Raw genomic sequence first — 19,830 nt, forward strand, 5'->3', positions numbered from 1 at the left:
AAAAAAAAAAAAAAAAAAAAATCTCTCTAAAAAAATGTTACAACTGATTATGAAGCAGAAATAAATATATTAGTGGGATAGAACACTGTTAAACTAGACAAAGAAAGACGGAAATTTTAGTGCATTAAAAAAGTACTGAGGGAGAACTGGCAATTCAAAAAAATTATCATATGTAAGATTCAACTAGATTTGAAGAGGAAATAGAGACAAAAAAAATAAAAGCTACTAGAAGAATAAATTCTTTTAAAGTGCAGGTATGGAATTTTCTGAATCAAAACACAGAATAAAAAACTAATAAAACTACCAATGTAAGAATTTACATTGTGCCTTAAACTGGATATGAAAGAATACAACAAATATGTTCAAACTAGTATGGAATTGCTTCCCTTTATGTTTTATAATTTCAATATTATTTGTTTTCTCTAACAAGCACATATTCCTTTTTTCTTAAAAAGAATGCATCCAACCTTTTAATTAGTAGTCATTCATAAATTACTAGGATACAATGAAAACCAGCATTCACTACATGGATTCTTAATTGGAAACACTGGCAATAAAGCTTATAATTATCTTATAATTAGAATGTTGGAAAGAATCAGAAGTTTTAGAGATTATGAAACCAAAGATATCATTTAGTTCCATGATTTTCAAACTTTTGTGTTTTGCAACAAAAACTTTTAAAGTAAAATGAAATTTCACATAGCCATACACCCAATTAAAACAGACAACAGTGGAGCTCTGTGGGTTAAACTTCCCAGGAATCTCTGAAATGTCCATGTTCAGCATACCCATGTCCTTAAGTCAAAGCTTCTTAGATGTACTTAAGGAACCATAAGGTCCAATACAGCAGCTGAAAGACACTGAACCAACCAAAACCCTCACATTATAGATATGGTAACTAGGGTCTATAAACAACAAACACAGTAATTTGAAGTCTATATATGTAGGAGAATGGCTCAACTGACCGGTCCAGTTAATGGAATCCTATATACTAAACAGCATTTATTTAAAACTGTAAATTTAAACCCACTAGCAGTAACATCAACAATAAAGTGAGACGAGAGTAAGATCAAAATAAGCAGGTATGTTATTATGAACAGTTAATGAAAAGTATATATCCACAGGAAATTCCTTCTGAAAAGATATATAGCAAAACTTTACAGTAGTAGTTTCTGAGGATGCAGTTTAATGAAGAATTTTCTTGGGTTCAATTTCCTTCATTCCATGAAAACTTTTGCAATGAGCACATCTTATATTTATAACCAGGAAAAATAATCAACATTTTGATGCTGAGTAGGCAGAAAATGTCTCAAATCACAAACAATAAAAGGAACAACCCATAGCAAAGCTACAGAAGGATAACTCCCACAATCCAAGCTGAGTGATACAGACAATGAGGTGGGTGCTGTGAGAGAAGCGTACCTTGTCAAATGCAGTTTTTTGTTCAGGTGGGGGGAAAGCAGCTTTTTGTTCAGGTGGTTGTGTAGGAGCTGTCTTTAACTGAGCGGTGATAGCCTGAACCTGAGCCATCACAGCATTGTCAAGAGCGGGAGACTGTGGTTTTGGAGGTTGTTGAAAAGTCTGAAGGATCTGCTGAAGCTTAAAGAATGGGAAAACTGATAAACCACACAACAAAGTATAATCAGAGTATAAAAGTTAATTTACTTAAAAAAAAAAATCCATCTTTTTCTATTGGTTAAGTTTATGAATGGAGATATTACAGTGTGCACTGCTTAAAGTTAAAAATGTTTACTTGTCCATGTCTGCTTTACATAAATAAAAAATAATTATATTTCAAAAAAAAAAATGTTTACTGACAATCTCAACGATACAAAATGAAGGTAAAAGAAAAGAGAAATACACTTAATTGTGAACAAGGTAAAATGAGTTTTTCTAAAATGTGGAAAAATTCTCTCCAATCAATTTTTAAATCAATCAGAAATGCTACTAGGATTGTGAGCAAGAACACTGGCCACTTAGGAGTTCTAAAGTTGTTTTCAAAGATGTATTGTCATTACCTTGTTTTTCAAATTTGTATTTTTCTTATTATCATATGTAATTATCTCCCTAGTGAGGGCCTCTCTAGTCGAAAAGCAGACTTATTTCCTCCCTTCAATGTGCTTATGAATGAAGAACGGAAAAACAAGAACCGATGACACGACCTAACCATGCAACAATTCAGTCGTTGAATGGGTAGCTTACCTGTTGGCCTTGAGTTGTCTGAAACAGTTGAGCCACAGCAGCAAAAGCATCAGAGCTGGGCAACTGTGGTACTGCAGGTATGGAGTTTGGGGTGGTTTGTGGGGGTTCAGAAGAAACTTTGACTGGAGGTGGAGGTGAGCCTTAAAAAAAAGGGAAGGGGGAAATTAAAACCTAAGAAAATGCTAACTTACAGTCAGGTGCAGTAATGCATGCCTATAATTCCAGCAACATAGGAGGCTGAGGCAGGGATCACCAAGCTTGAGGCTAGCCACAGCAATTTAATGAGATCCTGACTCAAAAAAAAAAAAAAAAATTGCTGGGTTCAGTGGCACAGGCAGCTTGAGAGGCTGAGGCAGGAGGATCCTGAGATCAAAGCCAGCCTCAGGAAAAGCGAGGCGCTAAGCAACTCAGTGAGACCCTGTATGTAAATTGGAAAAGGTGGGGGTTAGGTAAGGGATGTTGGCTCAGTGGTCAAATGCCTGAGTTCAATTCTCGGTACAGTCACCTTACAATTTTCTCTTTTTAAACTCCTTTATGGTTCTTTGAGAAAATAAAACTGAGGTTTATACTGTAACAAGTAACAAAAGGATATTTTCATTAGGAATAGAATTATGGAAAAAGGAAAAAAACTACCTTCTAAGATGTAAACTTAAGTTTCCACTTAATGGAAAAATTTTACCAATATAGGCAGTTATAACATTATTTAAGTACACAGACACATATGACTCTACCTTCATTGTTGGTAACATTTTCTGCTACAGGGGCAGCATTACTGGTTCCAGCTGCCATGTCCAAAAGAGGCTGGATAATTTCAATTTTGAACACTCCATTTTTCTGCCAAAGGTTCAGCACACGAACTATTTTACTCTGTAATGTATGAGAAAACATGAATGTGATAAATATTTGCATAAATAATTTGTTATATTACTTTTTTACAAAAAAGGAGAAAGACCACCTAGGGCTAACATTTCCATTGCTAAGTCTGTTTCATAAGCAGGAACCCCCCCCATCAATTATAATTCAATTAAACTACATTAATCAGGCCTTTTCTTTGGTGGGGATAATCTAGGAAGACAGAATATCGAGACAGGGATTATAAAAAAAAATATTATTTGAGGTTTTCACCTTTTTTTGGGTTGTTGTTGCTGTTTAATCTTTCTTTTTTTATTTTTTATTTTTGTAGTTGTAAATAGACAGAATGCTTTTATTTTTATGTGATGCTTAGGATTGAACCCAGTGCCTCATTACATGTTAGGCAAGCGCTCTACCACTGAACTACAGTCCCAACCCTTAAATGTGTTTTATTTATAGTTACAAAGAAATTCCACCATGGACCGAAAACAAGAGAAGTAAATAAAAAAGAAATTTCTTTAGAATAACAGTTAAAATAATTAAATATTTTAGAAAATGGTCTATAAATGAGAAGTAAATTCTTCTGTGACCAAGTAAACTGAAGGAGATCCAGATGTTTTATTCATAAGCACAATTTTTATCTTCCACTCAAGGAATCATTCCTGTTTTTATTATTTAATACAACCCCCAACTCCCCAAGAGCACCCCTCTTTTAAGAGGCAGAATCACAGCCTCTGGGACAAGAGTCCCCTGTGTTTCTACTTTACTAGCAAAGTAGTAAATCGGTTGTCTTTTTCCTTTCTCTCTCAAAAGAAAAAAAGAATAAAAACAATATTTTCACACCCAAATTTATATGTGATTTATTATAAATATCTCCATTCTTCATTACTGAGTATGTTTACCAGTGTAATTTCTTCCACCAATTTATTATCCACTTATTGAATCTGTAAATGTTTTTCAACAATAAATTGTAAAACCAACTATATATGTAAAAGGAACCAAATACTATTATCTAATTGCTAATAAATAAACACCAGCTACTCTAGCACTTCTATATGCTGGGAAAGACTATTAACTATTGGCCCTTTCCTTCTAAGCAGTAATCTGAGATAAACACTTCTTTTATTACAGAATTTCTTCATCACAACTATACAAAGCCTATCTTCCCAGCAGTATTTTTTTTTAAAGTAAGATTATGCTTCTAGAGCATATTTTTTTGAAGTTTATTTTATTGGGGTAAGGAACACTTTTAATACAAGATCTATTCTCCTAACAAATTTTTAAGGTACCATGCTATTCAACAAATCTCTAGAATTTACTTGAGCTTAGCTAAAAAAATTAGACCTGTTAATTAGCAACTCCCTTTTCCCCTCTTTCTCCAGCAATCATTTGTTCTGTAAATTTGGTTCCTTTCATATTTCAACAATACTGCATTCCTGAAGAATTTCACAAGAAAACAAATATGAAGTGACCACTGCAGAAAACACTGGGGTTTGGCTTCAAACTTACAAAGATCACTACATGGAAATTTTATCTAGTAGGCTTTAAATATCTAACACACAATTAAATAAACATAAAAATAACAAATCCAACAAGAATCCCAAGTTTTTAATTTAAGAATTATTAACTATACCTTATCTTCAGATGGACAAAGATATAAATATTGGAATGTGGCAGTTATGTTTTTAGAGAATCTTGGCCCAAAAACATCTTTATCAGTTCCAAACTGATGACGAGACTGTCGCACAATTGAGTCAATTACATATAATCCTGGAACCTTGTACTCTGGTTTACACTGCAAGGGTAAGAATGTAAAGTCAATACAAGAAAATCAAACTCACAATCACTCATTACTTTCATATTATGCAACCTTACATATTCATCCAACCACTGTTTAGAAACTACTCAAATGTTTCAGCCATCTTATTAGCTAACTTGTCAAATTTCCCACCAGTCCCTAGAGAATACCATTCTTAGATACTTCAGACCCAAGATTTTAGATGTGTCTGATTCCTCTCCCTCCTCCAATTTCTCAGAATTGATATTACTTTATTAAACCCTAAGCCACTTTCATATAAATTCACCTAAGAACATCTCTATTCCAAACCAACCTTTTAAAATTATCAAAAAAAAAACTTTAATTTTTTTCTCCCCATGATGCTGGGGACTGAACCCAGGGCCCTGTGCATTTGAGGCAAGCATTCTACCAACTGGGCTATATCCCCAGCCCTAAAATAACTTTAAGAATAAATCAATTTTAATTCTACTTAAGTACAAAGTTAGAGGAATAAAAGTTTAAAGGTAATTTTTGATATACAAAATTAACACATCCCTCCCCCCAAAATAGAGAAATAGGCACCATACACATTTCTAGTAGTAGTGGCGTAAGGTATCCTTATGGAAGACAATTAGTAATAAAAGCAAAGCCTATCATTCAACAATTACTCATCTAGGAATTTAAACTATGGAAAAGAGATATGTACATATTTTTCCCACAAGGCTAGTTATCAAAGCATTTTCTATAAAAAGTAAAAAGTCAGAAATATTTAAATATCCAGATATAGGGAACTGGCTGAGTAAATCATGATAACAATTATGCAAAGAAGTATTTTGCAGATGTTTAGGAAAAACTCAGTGGAAAAGTAGGTTAACAACCAACATCTGTCTCCACTTTTCTCTTATAAATGTTCATGTACATAAACAAAATGTAAATATATTCAAATGCAAACATTCCAGTAATCAGGACACAGTGGCTATCTGCTGCTATAAAAAGTTCCCACTGATAAAAACATTTATTAGTATGTACTACATTGCACAGCTCCAGGTCAAGAGGATAGGATAAAGTTGTCCAAGACTATTCTAGGTCTTCCAGAGACACGTGTGCTAATTTAACCTCACAAGTTAGAAGACAACATATAAATGCAGAACAAATTAAAAAAGCCTTAATCATGATGAAAATAGGAAAAACTGGGAAAACATCAAAGTAATTTCATCTGAAATACTTGAAGGTGAGATAATGTCAACAGAGTAGATGGACAAAGGGTAAAGCAGGCCCATCAGGCATATAAGGCTCGTGGCCCAAAGACAGAAAATTTTGCTGTGAGACACGACAAAAAACTTGAGTGCCCAGTTCACACTAAATGCTTAATGAGATGCTGCTATAAACATTTTTTAAACTTCTAGTGAATAAAAAGAACATCTAAAGGCTACTTTCAAATACAGTGGCTTTAGAAGAAAACATTCAAATCACAATTTACAATGTAAATTACAAATATGCATCATAAATAAAATGAGTTATAATGAAATTGTTACCTTTTTGATGAACTTTTCTACTATTTGAACTACATGCTTATAAAGCTGAAAAGAATAAAAAAAATTATTGGCAAGTTTAATACTTTCTACATTTCCTATAGTTTTCAAAAATACTTAATATTTATAGAAAAAAAAACCTTGAAATGTATACAATTAAAAAATTATCAAGATAATACCAAAGAAAACATGAGAAATAATCCGAAAGCAAAAAATGGGGAAAAAATCATAAATAACAAATTAGAAAGGAATTAGCTAAAACAAAAACTACAAAATTAACCCTAAACAGAAGGTCCTTCCATTGGATTTTTTCGGGGGAGGGGGCAGGGATTGAATCCAGAAGTAATTAACTACTGAGCTCATCTTCACCCCTTTTTATTTTGAGACAGGGTTTTGCTAAGTTGCTCAGGGTTTCACTAACTGGTGAGGCTGGCTTTGAGCTTGTGATCCTCCTGTCTCAGCCTCCCAAACCGCTGGGATTACAGGCAAGTATCACCATGCACAGCCTTCTATTGGATTTTTAATCAATAAACTTTCATAAAGCAGGATATTAGGCAATCTTATAAAAGGAACAACAACAACAATGGAATTAGAACTAAGCAATGCAGTTTCTATAAAATGAGTCATTTAAGTGTGATCTTGGGTATGCCATTTAAATTCATGGAGCCTGATTTTTTTTTCCTTTCTTATAAGAAAGAAGCTAATAGCTGCTGGTTTATAACAAGGATTAAAATGAAATAAAGAAAAAAAAACCTGAAATAACATACAATTCAAAGGTACACAGTATTATCATGAACCTTCAGCAAAAGCATATTAGTGTCCTTTGATGAAGATGAATAACATTTTCAAAATTTCAAAAACACTTTTATATTAAATATATTTATTTTATTCTTACCTTAATAGCTTTTATAGCAGCTTTAGTAATGAGAATCATCTTGGCTCTAGAGATGGGAGGTTTCATATCCATAAGTGAAAAGAGCTTTAAAAAAAAAAAAAAAAAAGTAAATTCAGAGGTCAATTCCCTTGTTCTACAAAAATATTTACAATCCAAAGAGAATACAAAACTGTTGGGACTAAACAATTTGGCTAGTAAGTAAAAATCATGAAGTTTCTTACCTTAAAAAATAACACTTAGAAAATACAACAGAAAAATATCATAGAAAAAAACTTCATGGATTTTGAGGTAAAAACATTAAGAAATTTGCAAAACTTGTAATAGAAAAAATTATAGGACTTTATCAAAGAATGAAAAAAATGATTTGAATAGAAACAAACACCATGTTCCTGGACTAAATGTGGCAATAAGTGGGACTGTCAATATTTAATGCAATATAAAATCAAATCTCTTTTGAGATTTTAGAGAACTTCAAATAATACTACGGTTCATATGGAGAAAACAGGCAAGAAACTTTAAATGCCATTATAAAGTTCCATTAATCTGTGATGTAATATAGGAATTCAAAATTTCTTCATTTAGTCAATAAGACCAACAGCCCATTATTAAAAGGTCAACACCTTAATCAAGTGCTCCCATGAGATCTAACCACACATTAATACTTCTTCCCTCAAAGATTTAAATGTAACCAAGAAGATTTAAATCTAACCAAGAAAGTTATAAAGATAAAATCCTGACAAAAGAAGCGTATATCTATCTAGCTTCTTAAATTCTTGTGTTTTGTTTACTTGTAGACATACACTCACTGGAGATATTAAGAAGTTATTCTGAAGTACATTTCAGGGATTCCTAAGCTTTATCAATCTTCTTTTGAATCACATTTCCATTCATTTTTAATTAATATCAATATGCAATTATGGACCCAGTGGATATTAACTAGCTGCTGCAAAGAAGCAAGCCTACAGAGATTCTGTCGTAGAGTGCTTGCCTAGTGTGCTTGAAGCCCTCAATTCAATTCCCAGTACTGCCCATCTCCCTTGTCAAGTCTTTTTTCCCCAAGGTAAATAGCCCTACCTGGTAGCATATCCTAAAAATTCATAATTTTCAGTTTTCCAAAACTAGACACAATGGTACAACAGATATATGAAATGCTGGATATAAGACCAGATACTCTAAATAGAAAGGGGTAAAATTTTTCTATAAATATTAAACAGGAGAAATGCTTAACATCCCTATTTACATAGGAATTTTGTGAAAAGAGATCATTTAGGCTGTGATTTTAAATTTCATTATTTTATTTACCAACATTATTAAAAATTTCTCTTGGAGAATAAACACTAAGTGAAAAACAATGAGAAATAAAATAGTCATCACTGAAGCTATATAAACCAATGAGGAACTAAAACAAAAATTTAAATATTTCAGCACTTCTTTATCATTTTAGCAGTAAGAAACTGCCTGTATTTAAAAAAAAAAATCAAATATGCATACAAATTAATACAGCTTCTGAGGAAAAACTCATTGGTATTTAAATTACCATATTTATTTAAAAATTAACATACAGTCTCTATCATTCATATAGCAATATAATCATCAGACAAAAAACAAGAGAACTGTTAAGGTATCATCATCTATGAGACAGTCCAAGTGTGTCCAAAAATAAAGGAGGATGGGAAAAGAAGAACCAATATTTGCATACCTACCATGTATCATGTATAGCTGTTTTGAGAAGATGCTCAAAAAGGTTACATAGTCTGCTTTATACAACATACAGGAAATGGATCTGAACTAAAATTTGTTGATTCTAAAGCTCACACTCCTAAGCACACTCATATTCTCACCTTATACAATGCTGCTTACTGATTATATTTGTACAGAGACTATGATAAGGAATTCGGTGGTGGGAGCTGTCAGGCAGGTATCTGAATATCCTGCTTAAATATCACATTGATACAGGGAGAACAATGAATCTTATTTAATTTGGGATGTCTACTGAAAATCCTGGCAAAGACAGGAGGATGGATCTCCAACACGAAGACAAGGCCAGGCTAGAAAAGAAAAGTTACCGAACTGAAGTCATAAGGATAGGTTAGAAGAAGCCTGTTTGCTAAGAGAGCTCAGGACACCATAGATGGCTAGGATATACAAAAAAAAAATTCAAGGCAGCTGGCACTGTCAGATGCAAACCAAACTTTGTTTTTTCCCCTTTCAATTAATTGGCTGAAAAGTGATCTCAGTTTTGAAAGTGATTCCAAATTCTAATCAGTTAAGTAGTTTATGGTGAGAAAGCAGAAATGTATTTCTAGCTATCACTTCATTTATTCAACAAGCACCTAAGTGCTAAATAGGGGCAAGTTTGGAGTTAAGCACATAAAGATGAGAAAAAAGCATTATTGGTGACCAACCTTATGTCACTTATCAATTAGGCGTTATAAGGTTTCCATCACATTTAAGTTTCTTTTAAAATGCCCTTTATGTTCCCTTTTATCAATCTTTTTCTAAAGTATTAAACCTGTGAATTTGTATTTGATATATTTTGTGAAGAAAAACACTACAAGTAGAGAGAAGTTTCAAAAATAGAGGTTTAAAAATTTATTATTTAAAACTCAAGAAGCCAGGCTCAGAAATGAGAAAACCATACTGCATTCAAAATACACATGTAAAAAAGCTTATAAATCTTTGTTTCATAACCCAACAATTTTACTTCTAGGCATTTATCTTTAAAAGAATTCCTTCAAAAACGTTCAAAGAGCTAAGCACAGTGGTACATGCCTATAATATCAGCAGCTCAGGAGGCCGAGGCAGGAAAATTGCAAGTTCAAAGCCAGCCTCAGCAACTTAGTGAGACCCTTTCTTGAAATAAAAAATAAAAAGGTAGGAGGGGCAGCAAGAGAAGGGAAGAACAGTGGAGGAGAAAGGGAGAAACAAGGGAGAAGAGTTGGAGCAAGGAGGATAAAGAGGAAGAGGATGAGGGAGGGGAGGGGAGGGGAGGGGAGGAAAGAAAAGCAGGTGGCAAGGGGGACCAACAGGTACACTAGGAAGCCCTACCCCCAAGTGGCTCTATGATGTCTGCCAATTCTTTGCACATATTTTACTTAAATAACAGCATTCTGGCCTGTCATTCGTTTCTTTTAATTAGTTTTTGTCAGCTAATAACTTGACTGGACTTTCCCAACTTTTGTTGAAAGCAAAACCTTGGAAACCACTGGAATTTCCAGATGTTCTAACCAGGCACTTGGGATCATTCTTTTTCCCCTTTTCTAGGAAATTTCCCAAGAAACCACTACCCAGGTACATTTGTGATATCTGTTACTCTTTATTTGAAGGCATATTTGCCAATATAATTTTTTAAAATTAAAACTTGTCTAAATAAATAAATAAATAAATGGATGGATGGGGATGTGGCTCAGTGGTTAAATGCCCCTGGGTTCAATCCCAAACAAACAAAACAAAAAAATAAGGATATTTTACTGACTTCTTCAAAGCACAAATTCACCAAATTATCTCTACACTTTATAAGGCAAAAAGGTTCCCTGCTATCTAAACCAACGTATTCATTTTATAGATATAGACACTGAGAAATTAAGCTGATGTGCTTTGAAATAAATTCATATACTTTCCTAGTAATCATGTACACTGGCATTGATCATTTGGACAGAAACACAAACAGTCTATTATGGTGAGGTAGATGCTTTAATTCCATTTTACAGATGGGCATGCTGAAGTTGAAGAATATGCCCAAAGTCATAAGGCTAATTAAGTGTCCGAACTTAATCTATAATGTGTTGTTTCCCCCAAATCAAGTTATTTCCAGGAAATACCTAGCAGTGAGTTATTTAAAATACATTAGCACAGAAGAATAGTGCAGACACTGAAGATAATAAAGACTAAATAGATATGTTGAATAAAAAATAAAAACAACAAAAAAGAAATAGAATATAGATCTAAATAGAAGGTACCATATGGCATAGAGTCAAAGTGATGTTGTCTACCCAGGCAACAAGTTAGAGGCAATGTAAGTTACAATATTTAATGTGAACTTTATGTGATATTTAAAAACCCTATAATGAATGAGCTAACTTATCAGGAAAACTGTCAACGTTGTTCAGATGATCAGAAGAGTGGGCTAAATACAAAAGTAATCAAATTTCAATTTTATAAGACTTATTAAGCCATGGTTTTTTACATTTTGGATCTCAATTTTATCTTGGGGCATCAGAAAGCACATAAACAGCCAGCATTCTGTACAGTGAAATTCTAATTCTGAATATAGACTCATCCAAATATTTCTAGAGAAGACAGGGTCCTCTATGGCAACTGGTTCTGAGTCCTTAAAATAAATGCTGTTTGCCATCTTTATGAATTATCAGTAGATTACTATACGAAAGCATCTAAAACAGTGCTCAATAAATGTTGGCTCACTTCTTTCTCTTCCTGGTTTTTACTTCCACTCTCCTTCACATTATACCAACCCCCCACTTTTCTTTCTTTACAAATCAATTATACTGTCATTGTTACATTTTTTGTAACAATGTGTTATTTATGCAGTTTATTCTCATTCTAAAGCAAAATGAACTTGTTATTTGTAAACGATTTATTATGGAGTCCTTCCTTACCTTAATCTAGAACAAATCTGCAATGCAGTAATCTTCAATAAAAAAAATTCTTATAGTCACCAATACTGGCTGAGGAATCTTCCAAGTATAAAATCCAATTTAGTGCTGGGGTTAGGATTTTGATTAGCTACTTAATTTTTATAATAAATTTGTTAGTATCATGGTCAGAACATAGGCCTAATAATCAACTGCCTGGGAAATCTCAGTTTTACCACTTAGCGACTATAGGAATTTATTTCTTTGTAGGTAAAAAGGGAATAATAAGAGTCTCAAGTTACTTAAAGAACTCCAATAATTAAATATAAAAAAATACATATTAAAGCACTTAGTGTAGCATCTAGCAGAGAATTAAGTGTGCAACGCAAAACACATAATTCTCTTGAAAAAACAGAGAATCCTGGAGATAATTCAGAGCAGTGCTTTTCAAACTACAGGTTGACATCCAATGTGAACACAGCTTCATGGGTAGGGACATACCTTTTTTCAGTGGAATAAAGTAAAAAATAAAATAGCACTGCACATAAGGGTTAAGTGCAGATCTCTGCATATGGATACTCAAGTTCCTTACACAAAATAGCAGAGTATTTGTATACAACTTCTTAGATACTTTCAATCTTTAGGTTGCTTATAATATCTAATACAATGTAAATGTTACATAAATATATATGATACTGTATTGTTTAGGGAATAATGAGAAGAAAAAGAAGTCTCCATGTTTGGATGCAGCCATTTCAGGCATAAAACTATAGAGCACATAAATGAGACACAGGGGAACAATCTTGGAACCAGAGAATCTGAAATAAGGAGAGTCCACAGCAGGGTATGCCTGTTCAACACTTCATTCATGTGAATTTAGAGTAGTGCTTCTGCATGCCAAATTCAATCTTATACTTTCTAGAACAACTGCACCCGCCCCCTGCAATATTTTCAATTCAAGATTAGTAGAACCTGTGTATGTGAACAGTCAACCACATTGTTTTGTGAAATCTCTCAGTTTCAAATCAGCCAAAGAATCAAAGTCTTGCCCATACAGAGTAACAGCAGCAGCTGCCACTCCCAAAAGGTACAAGACCCCCTTTTAAGGTGTAAACACACTACAAAAAGAGCATATTTGCTAGCAGCAAATCTGAGTTTGGCTCTTTGTTCTGTTGTTTGTTTTAGTTGTGGTTACATATGCACAAGAACCTGAGTCTGAATTTAAGATGTAAATTCTTACTTGGGTGGATTGTGGTTAAATAGGAAAGCCGGGCTGGAGATATACCTCAGTTGGAACAGTGCTTGCCTTGCATGCCCAAGGCTCTGAGTTCAATCCCCACCAAAAAAAAAAAAAAAGAAGTAGAAGAAAGCAAGCCAATGATGACCCACAGAAAAAAATTTTTGTTTTACAAATGAGGAAAATAAGGCCCAAAGTACATTTCTTATGGACAAAGTTTTTATTTTTTTTAAAATAAATGCATCATCAAGTCAGAAAAAAAGGTCATGTTTTTCAATTAAGTTTTGGCTTTATACACCAAGTATTAAAAACCATAGTATTCCAATACAATCTATTAGGGAAAAAATACCAGACACTGTGGTATTGTGAAGAGGTTTCACAAAGACCTGCTTCTGAGTATGGGCCAGCCATATAGATGATTCTGAGCAAATAACGTAATCTCTCTGAACCAGCTGTCACGTGTAAAAAGAGTATATTAACATCTACTTGATAGGCATCAAGGTATCAATTTCAGGTAAGAACTAAATGAGGTTTCCCACTTGGAATGACGACTAGAATCACAAGTGTTGGATAAACATTATTATTAGATATAGCACTCCCCTCACCATTATAGCCTGAATTTGTAATTCATCTGTCAATGGGGGGGGGAGGGATCAAATCAGCCAAAGAATCATGAAGTCTTGCCCACACAGAGTAACAGCAGCTGCCACTCCCAAAAGGTACAAGACCCCCTTTTAAGGTGTAAATACACTACAAAAAAAGCGTATTTGCTAGCAGCAAATCTGAGTTTGGTTCTTTGTTTTGTTGCTAGCTCAATGACTACAAGAACATTTAAACATGACAAATGTCCTGCTTAAGACATATAGAAACTTGAGATACAAAATACTTTAAACATGATGAAGAAATACTCATCCCAATCTCTTATTCCAATAGTTCCGAATGAAGATAAGGAACAAGGATATTTACTCTGTGACACTTGCAGAACTAAGTGTTTAGGGATTAATCAAAGGAACATGGTACTCTATTTACCAATAACAAACACTGACAAGTGTTACTTAGTTCTGTGTTGCTGTACAGAAGACTACGTAAGTTTTATAGAAATCTGTTTCTTACATCTCTGGAGCTGGTAAGTACAATGTCAAAATACCAATATTTGGTGAAGGCCTTTGTGCTAAGTCATCCCATGCATGGCAAATGGCAGAAGGAAAGAAAGGTCAAGAACTAGAGAAAAAGAGGGGGGGTCAAACTTTCTTTTCTATTAGCCAACTTTCTCAAGAATGACAGTAATCCATTCATGAAGGCAGACCTAATCACCTCTTATTAGATCCCACCTCTGAACCTTTATGCACTGGGGATTAAGTTTCTGATACTTGAACTTCGGGGGAACACATTCATACCATACAAAATTTAACCTTTCTAAGCTTCAGGCATTTTTTAAATTTTGAAAAAAATAGTGACTAGTACTCACCCCATCTCATAAAGTTGTCAGATAATGTATACAAATCTCTTGGCCCAGTACTTGACACGGCACAATACTTGACATGTAAGTGCTCAATAAATAATTGAGCAATATACTGTCCTAGGAATCTTAAACCATACCCAAGGGCCAAGGTCTTTTTGTTTTCTTACCATTATCTTTTTTTGTACTGCATCTACTATTTAAATGATGCTTAGAAAAACTTTCTTGACGATGAAAATACAATTGTATCAAAGATTTGTAAAAGTTCTATGGAATCTTTGAATCTAATCTATAGTTATACCAAATTCAAACCTGTTTTTAAATTACATCTGACAGATTCCATCTAGTAAAACATACTTAATTCCCTAACCAGTCCAATAGTTAACAGCAATATTCTTTGTACTGACCTTAAATCCCCCCTTCTGGTATTATCCCTTTCCTGTTCTAGTTGTGTTCCTGTAGCACATAATAGGGATCCTTCTCATGTGATAAAATATTTGGAGATAACTATTATGTTTCTTTCTCTTCTTTAACTGTAATGCCAAATGATAGCGTTTCTAGATTTGACTGTCCAAGTTAATTCCTTTTAATAGTATATTCCAAATGCACAGGATTCAGATGTATTCCTTTGTTAATGGGATCAAATAGTGAATTGGATTTTGTATTAATTTCATAGTACTACAGTTAAAAAAAAAAAAATCACCACACATTTAGTGGCCTAAAACATCACAGATTTATTATCCTTTACTTTGATACCAGACTCTCACCAGTCTAAAATCAGGGGTCAGGCAGAGCTATTCTGGAGGCTCTACGGGAAAATGTGTTTCTTGCTCTTTCCAGTTTCCCACTCAGTCACAGTCAGGGTGTGTGGTGAGCCGCCTCTGCCGTTTCTGCAGACTATGGTCGCCATTACAAGATGGCGCTGGCTCCGCTGTGGTCTGTGACAAACAACTCCTAATTTGGGAGAGTTGGCGCATGACTTTTCATCACCCTATGAGAAAGCTCCACGTGGCAGCTTTGCATTGGGGCTTGAGATGCTTTATTAAGGCTGGGAGGGGCATCCGGGGGAGAGAAGAAGAACTATCAAGGGCCTGAATAAACTGCTGAAAGAAGATTCCTGAGTTGCGTCTTCCTTGCGGGCAAGGGGTCGCGACAAGGGTGCCTACGTTCCTTTAGCTTATGGCCTCTACTCTACCTTTAAAGCCAGCAGCATAGCATCTTCTTCCATTTCCTTTATTTCTTTCTCTGTTCCTGCTTGTTTTATGTAAGGACCCTGGGACCTCTCAGATAATCCAGTACAATCAATCCATATTGAGATCCTTAACTTAATCACATCTTCGAAGTCACTTTGTTCTCATGTAAAGTAATATATCCAGAGGTTCTGGGAAACAAGATCATGGACATCTATGAGAAACTGTTCATTACTTTTTTAAAAAATAACTTTATTTTATTTGTTTATTTTTATGTGGTTCCAGGGATCCAACCCAGTGCCTCACTCTTGCTTGGCAAGCGCTCTACCACTGAGCCACAACCCAGCCCTGTTCATTACCTTTTTAAAGTAGTGTTTCATTCATTGTTAACTGTAATCAACTGAATACCTCAAACTGTTTTCAATATGATCTCTATCAAAACTAGATTTTCATGCTGTCTGTTTTGGTGTTTGACAGTCCTTTCAACCTATCTAGTTAGCATGAAAATCAGTTTCTATTTGATGTTAAATCTAGCCTAATCAGCTAAATTTCATAAATTTACTTAGTATTCCTTACTCTAAGTCAATAGTTCTTAAAATATCAAAAGAATAAAAGTTGTGGGATGACCTTAACTGATAATCAGATTTACTGACAGCTAAAACCCACTGAACAACAGCCTGCCTATGTTTTTCTAATTTATTCACGATGCAGTCATAGCCAATCTTTCTGAAAAAAAACTGGCATACAGTCTTCACTAGACAAAGCACACTTTTAAAAAGAAAGAAGTTTAATTTGTTATGAATTATTAGTGAATCTGTTCTGGCTATTAGTGATTAGCAATTTCTAGGAATGCATAAAACAAATCTCTAATAGAATTGGCAGGGATAAAGGTGAACTGGCATAGAGTTTACAATTTCTAGAATACACCTTTTCCTACTTTGTGAAATTAAGCTATCAAGGCAATGAAAAGAATCGGAAGGCTACACTTTAGTTCAAGTTAATTTTTCTTAACCTTAATTACCTCAATCAATAATTTTCGTGCTGAATTTCTCTCAATGGATACTAACCCCATCTTTTCCCTGAAACTTTTAGAAATGTTTTCCTCAAATTTATTTTGGAAAGAATTTTACTGATTATATTGTAGTATTCATTCCTTTGCAATTATGACCTTCAAGATGGTAAAATATTTTTCTTTAAGCTCCTGTTATTAATAATGTATAAAATTTAATTAAAAATAGGAATGCTTTCCAAAAGAAATTAAAATACTTCACAGTGATGGACACTCAAACCTCCCTCCTGTTTGATACAGGTATCAATGCTTATTTCTATACCCCTTCCTCCTTTTTTGTTCATTTGACTTTATATACAGATACACTGGCTTAATCCAAACCAAGAGTTAAAACTAACCCAATTATTAATAATTACTCTAGTAACATATAAACACTTTATAAAAGACACACTAAATTTCTTAATAAAAGATGTCTATCTTTTCTGAAAAGATGCTTTACCCATCTAATTACAACTTAAAGGTAACTTCATAAAATACTTATTTTATTGTATTGGGTAAGGGATAGTTTTCAGTCCCCTCTTAACGTAGCATTTCGTTTTACGCTCTTAGTGTATAATTTACCAAAAGTGTGTTAGTGAGTAAATCCTTTCTTAATACTGGGCAATGCAGCTGGGTACAGTGGTACATGCCTATAATGCCAGCATCTTAAGAGGCTGAGGCAGGAGGATCATCAAGTTTGAGACCAGCTTCAGCAATTTAGTGAGACCATACCTCAAAATATAGAATAAAAAGGGCTGGGGATGTAGCTCAGTAGCAGAGCACCTCTGGGTTAAATTCCTTGTTACCCCCCAACCCCACCTCAAAAAAAGACAGAAAAAGGACAATGCAATGTAGTTTGTAGTAGGGGGAAGACGGAAGGACAATCATTTGTTAAACAAGTACTACCATGCCATTCCACATGAAAGTAGAATTCCCTGTGTTAACCAATAGCATGAACAGACAATAAAAGATACAAAGAAACTGAAAAATGTGTAAAGGACAACTCAATTAACAAAGGAAATCCCAATAGTTAAAACAGTGAACACAGAAGAAAAATTCAAATTTACTAATCAATAGTCAAACAAGTGCAAATTAAAACAAAGAGATAATTCTTCATTTATCTGACATGAATGTGGATTGCCATAAAGCAAAAACTGATGAGACCTAGTGGGCAAAAAAAATTTTTTTTTTTGTACCAGGTATTAAACTCGGAGGCTCAACCACTGAGCCACATCTGCAGCCCTGTTATTTAGAGACAGGATCTCACTGAGTTGCTTAGTGCCTTACCGTTGCTGAGGCTGGCTTTGAACTCGTGACACATCTGTCTCAGCCTTACAGGTGTGTGCCACCGCACCTAATGGCAAATTTTAACTCTAGAAAGAAATCTAAAAGCATCTAACAAGAATTTTTTAAATGTCCATACCGTTTTTTAAAACAATATTTTTAGTTAGTTGTCAACAGATCTTTTACTTATTTATGTATTTATTTATTTATATGCAGTGCTGAGAATTGAACCCAGGGCCTCATGCATGCTAGGCAAGTTCTCTACCACTGAGCCACAACCCCAGCCCTCCATATCTTTTTTTTTTTTTTTTTTTTTAATATTTACTTTTTAGTTTTCGGTGGACACAACATCTTTATTTTATTTTTATGTGGTGCTAAGGATCGAACCCAGCGCCCCGCACACACCAGGCAAGCGTGCTACCGCTTGAGCCACATCCCCATACCTTTTAACAAATAATTCTACTTCTTCTAGAAATGTATCTAAGGCAATAATAGTTCTTAAAATTTCCACAATGACTTCAGAAAATAATAAACAGAATAATTTCATGTTATTAAAAAGACCTGGTAGGGACTGGAGTTGTTTGCTCAATGGTACAGCACTTGCCTGGCATGTGAGGCCCCTGGTGCAATCCTCAGTACCTTGTACATATAAGCAAATAAATAAAAGATCCACTTACAACTAAAAAAAAAAAAAAAAAAAAAGACCTGTAAACTATGTAAAAATTTTCAAACACAAGGCTGGTGCAACGGTATGCCTGCAATCCAATCTACTCAGGAGGATAGATGGCTAGAGCCCAGGAGTTTGAAGCCAGCATAGGCAACAAGGTCACTCCACTTCCAAAACAAAACAAAAAAATTCCGAATAGATGCAGAAAGGAAATGAATACTGAAATTAAAACTGCTAATGGCTCAGAATTTGATGGGATTATGGTATCTTTTTCATTTTCAAGTTTAAACATACCTATTTGCATTAATTTTAAGATGAAAAATATTAAAATTCACGGATTTAAAATGAACTTCAAAGTGTCTAAGACCAAAAAAAAAAAAAAAAAAAAAGTAGCTTCAACCTTTGGTTATAAATGTAATTTAACCATACAGAACATTAAATGATTATATAGAAGATCAGAAATGACCTTTCCATGGAATAAATCATCTTTGAAGCTAACAGTCACTATGTCACTAGTAAATCTTTAATAAAACGTTTTACAATTATTATAAAAAACTTAAAATTAATAAAATTCCTCCTGATAGTCCTTACATAACTGAAACTCTTGTACATATGAAATCCAAATCTAGGAGACCACTCTTTTAAATGTACTTTAAATGTTGTTGTTGCTATCTATGCATTAAAGAAAGCACACTTATTATTACAGATACATATTGTAAACTTTCAGCAGAATCAAACCCTTTGGTATCTTCACATTGAGCCACTTTCTGACACTTGCTTAGAGGAAAATATGAAGACAAGACAGATCTAGCATTAATAGGAAATACTCCCAAAGTGCAGAAAATTTCAGAGCTTTCTAAAGAGTCGGGGAAAATAAATTGCAGTTTCCTTGCTACTACTGGGCAGTCTTTAGTTTGATGTAAACACAACAAAAATAGTTTCTTCTCCATAAAATCTACTTCAGATTTCTAAAGATTCCAAACCAGATATTTTCCAAATGCAACAAAGTTGCACATACTCTCAAAGTCAATTTTTAAAAAAATCCTCATGCTTTTTCCTAAATTTCTTTTTCTTTAAACACATTATTCCACAAAC

The 19,830-nt window shown here is 33.9% G+C and overlaps 1 protein-coding gene across 4 annotated transcripts in view; it reads right to left on the reverse strand.

Moving 5' to 3' along the window:
* Scaf4 (SR-related CTD associated factor 4) overlaps window positions 1–16,364 on the reverse strand; it is a 46,257-nt gene extending 29,893 nt beyond the window's left edge. For 2 of the 4 annotated variants that reach the window (XM_048803564.1, XM_015478691.2), the window contains exons 1-7: window positions 15,742–16,363; window positions 7,259–7,342; window positions 6,367–6,411; window positions 4,688–4,849; window positions 2,934–3,069; window positions 2,203–2,342; window positions 1,423–1,599 (exon numbers count right to left, since the gene is read on the reverse strand). In XM_048803564.1, the coding sequence (XP_048659521.1) occupies window positions 1,423–1,599; window positions 2,203–2,342; window positions 2,934–3,069; window positions 4,688–4,849; window positions 6,367–6,411; window positions 7,259–7,342; window positions 15,742–15,774 (777 nt within the window). In that variant the 5' untranslated portion in view covers window positions 15,775–16,363. Of the gene's footprint in view, window positions 1–1,422; window positions 1,600–2,202; window positions 2,343–2,933; window positions 3,070–4,687; window positions 4,850–6,366; window positions 6,412–7,258; window positions 7,343–15,741 lie in introns of all 4 variants that reach the window. The other 2 variants (XM_048803562.1, XM_048803563.1) reach the window with 2 other exon arrangements.
* Between the last annotated feature and the right edge of the window lie 3,466 nt (window positions 16,365–19,830).

This window comes from Marmota marmota, unplaced genomic scaffold (genome assembly GCF_001458135.2).
Source record: "Marmota marmota marmota unplaced genomic scaffold, marMar, whole genome shotgun sequence".
In the NCBI taxonomy this organism is placed as follows: Eukaryota; Metazoa; Chordata; class Mammalia; order Rodentia; family Sciuridae; genus Marmota; species Marmota marmota.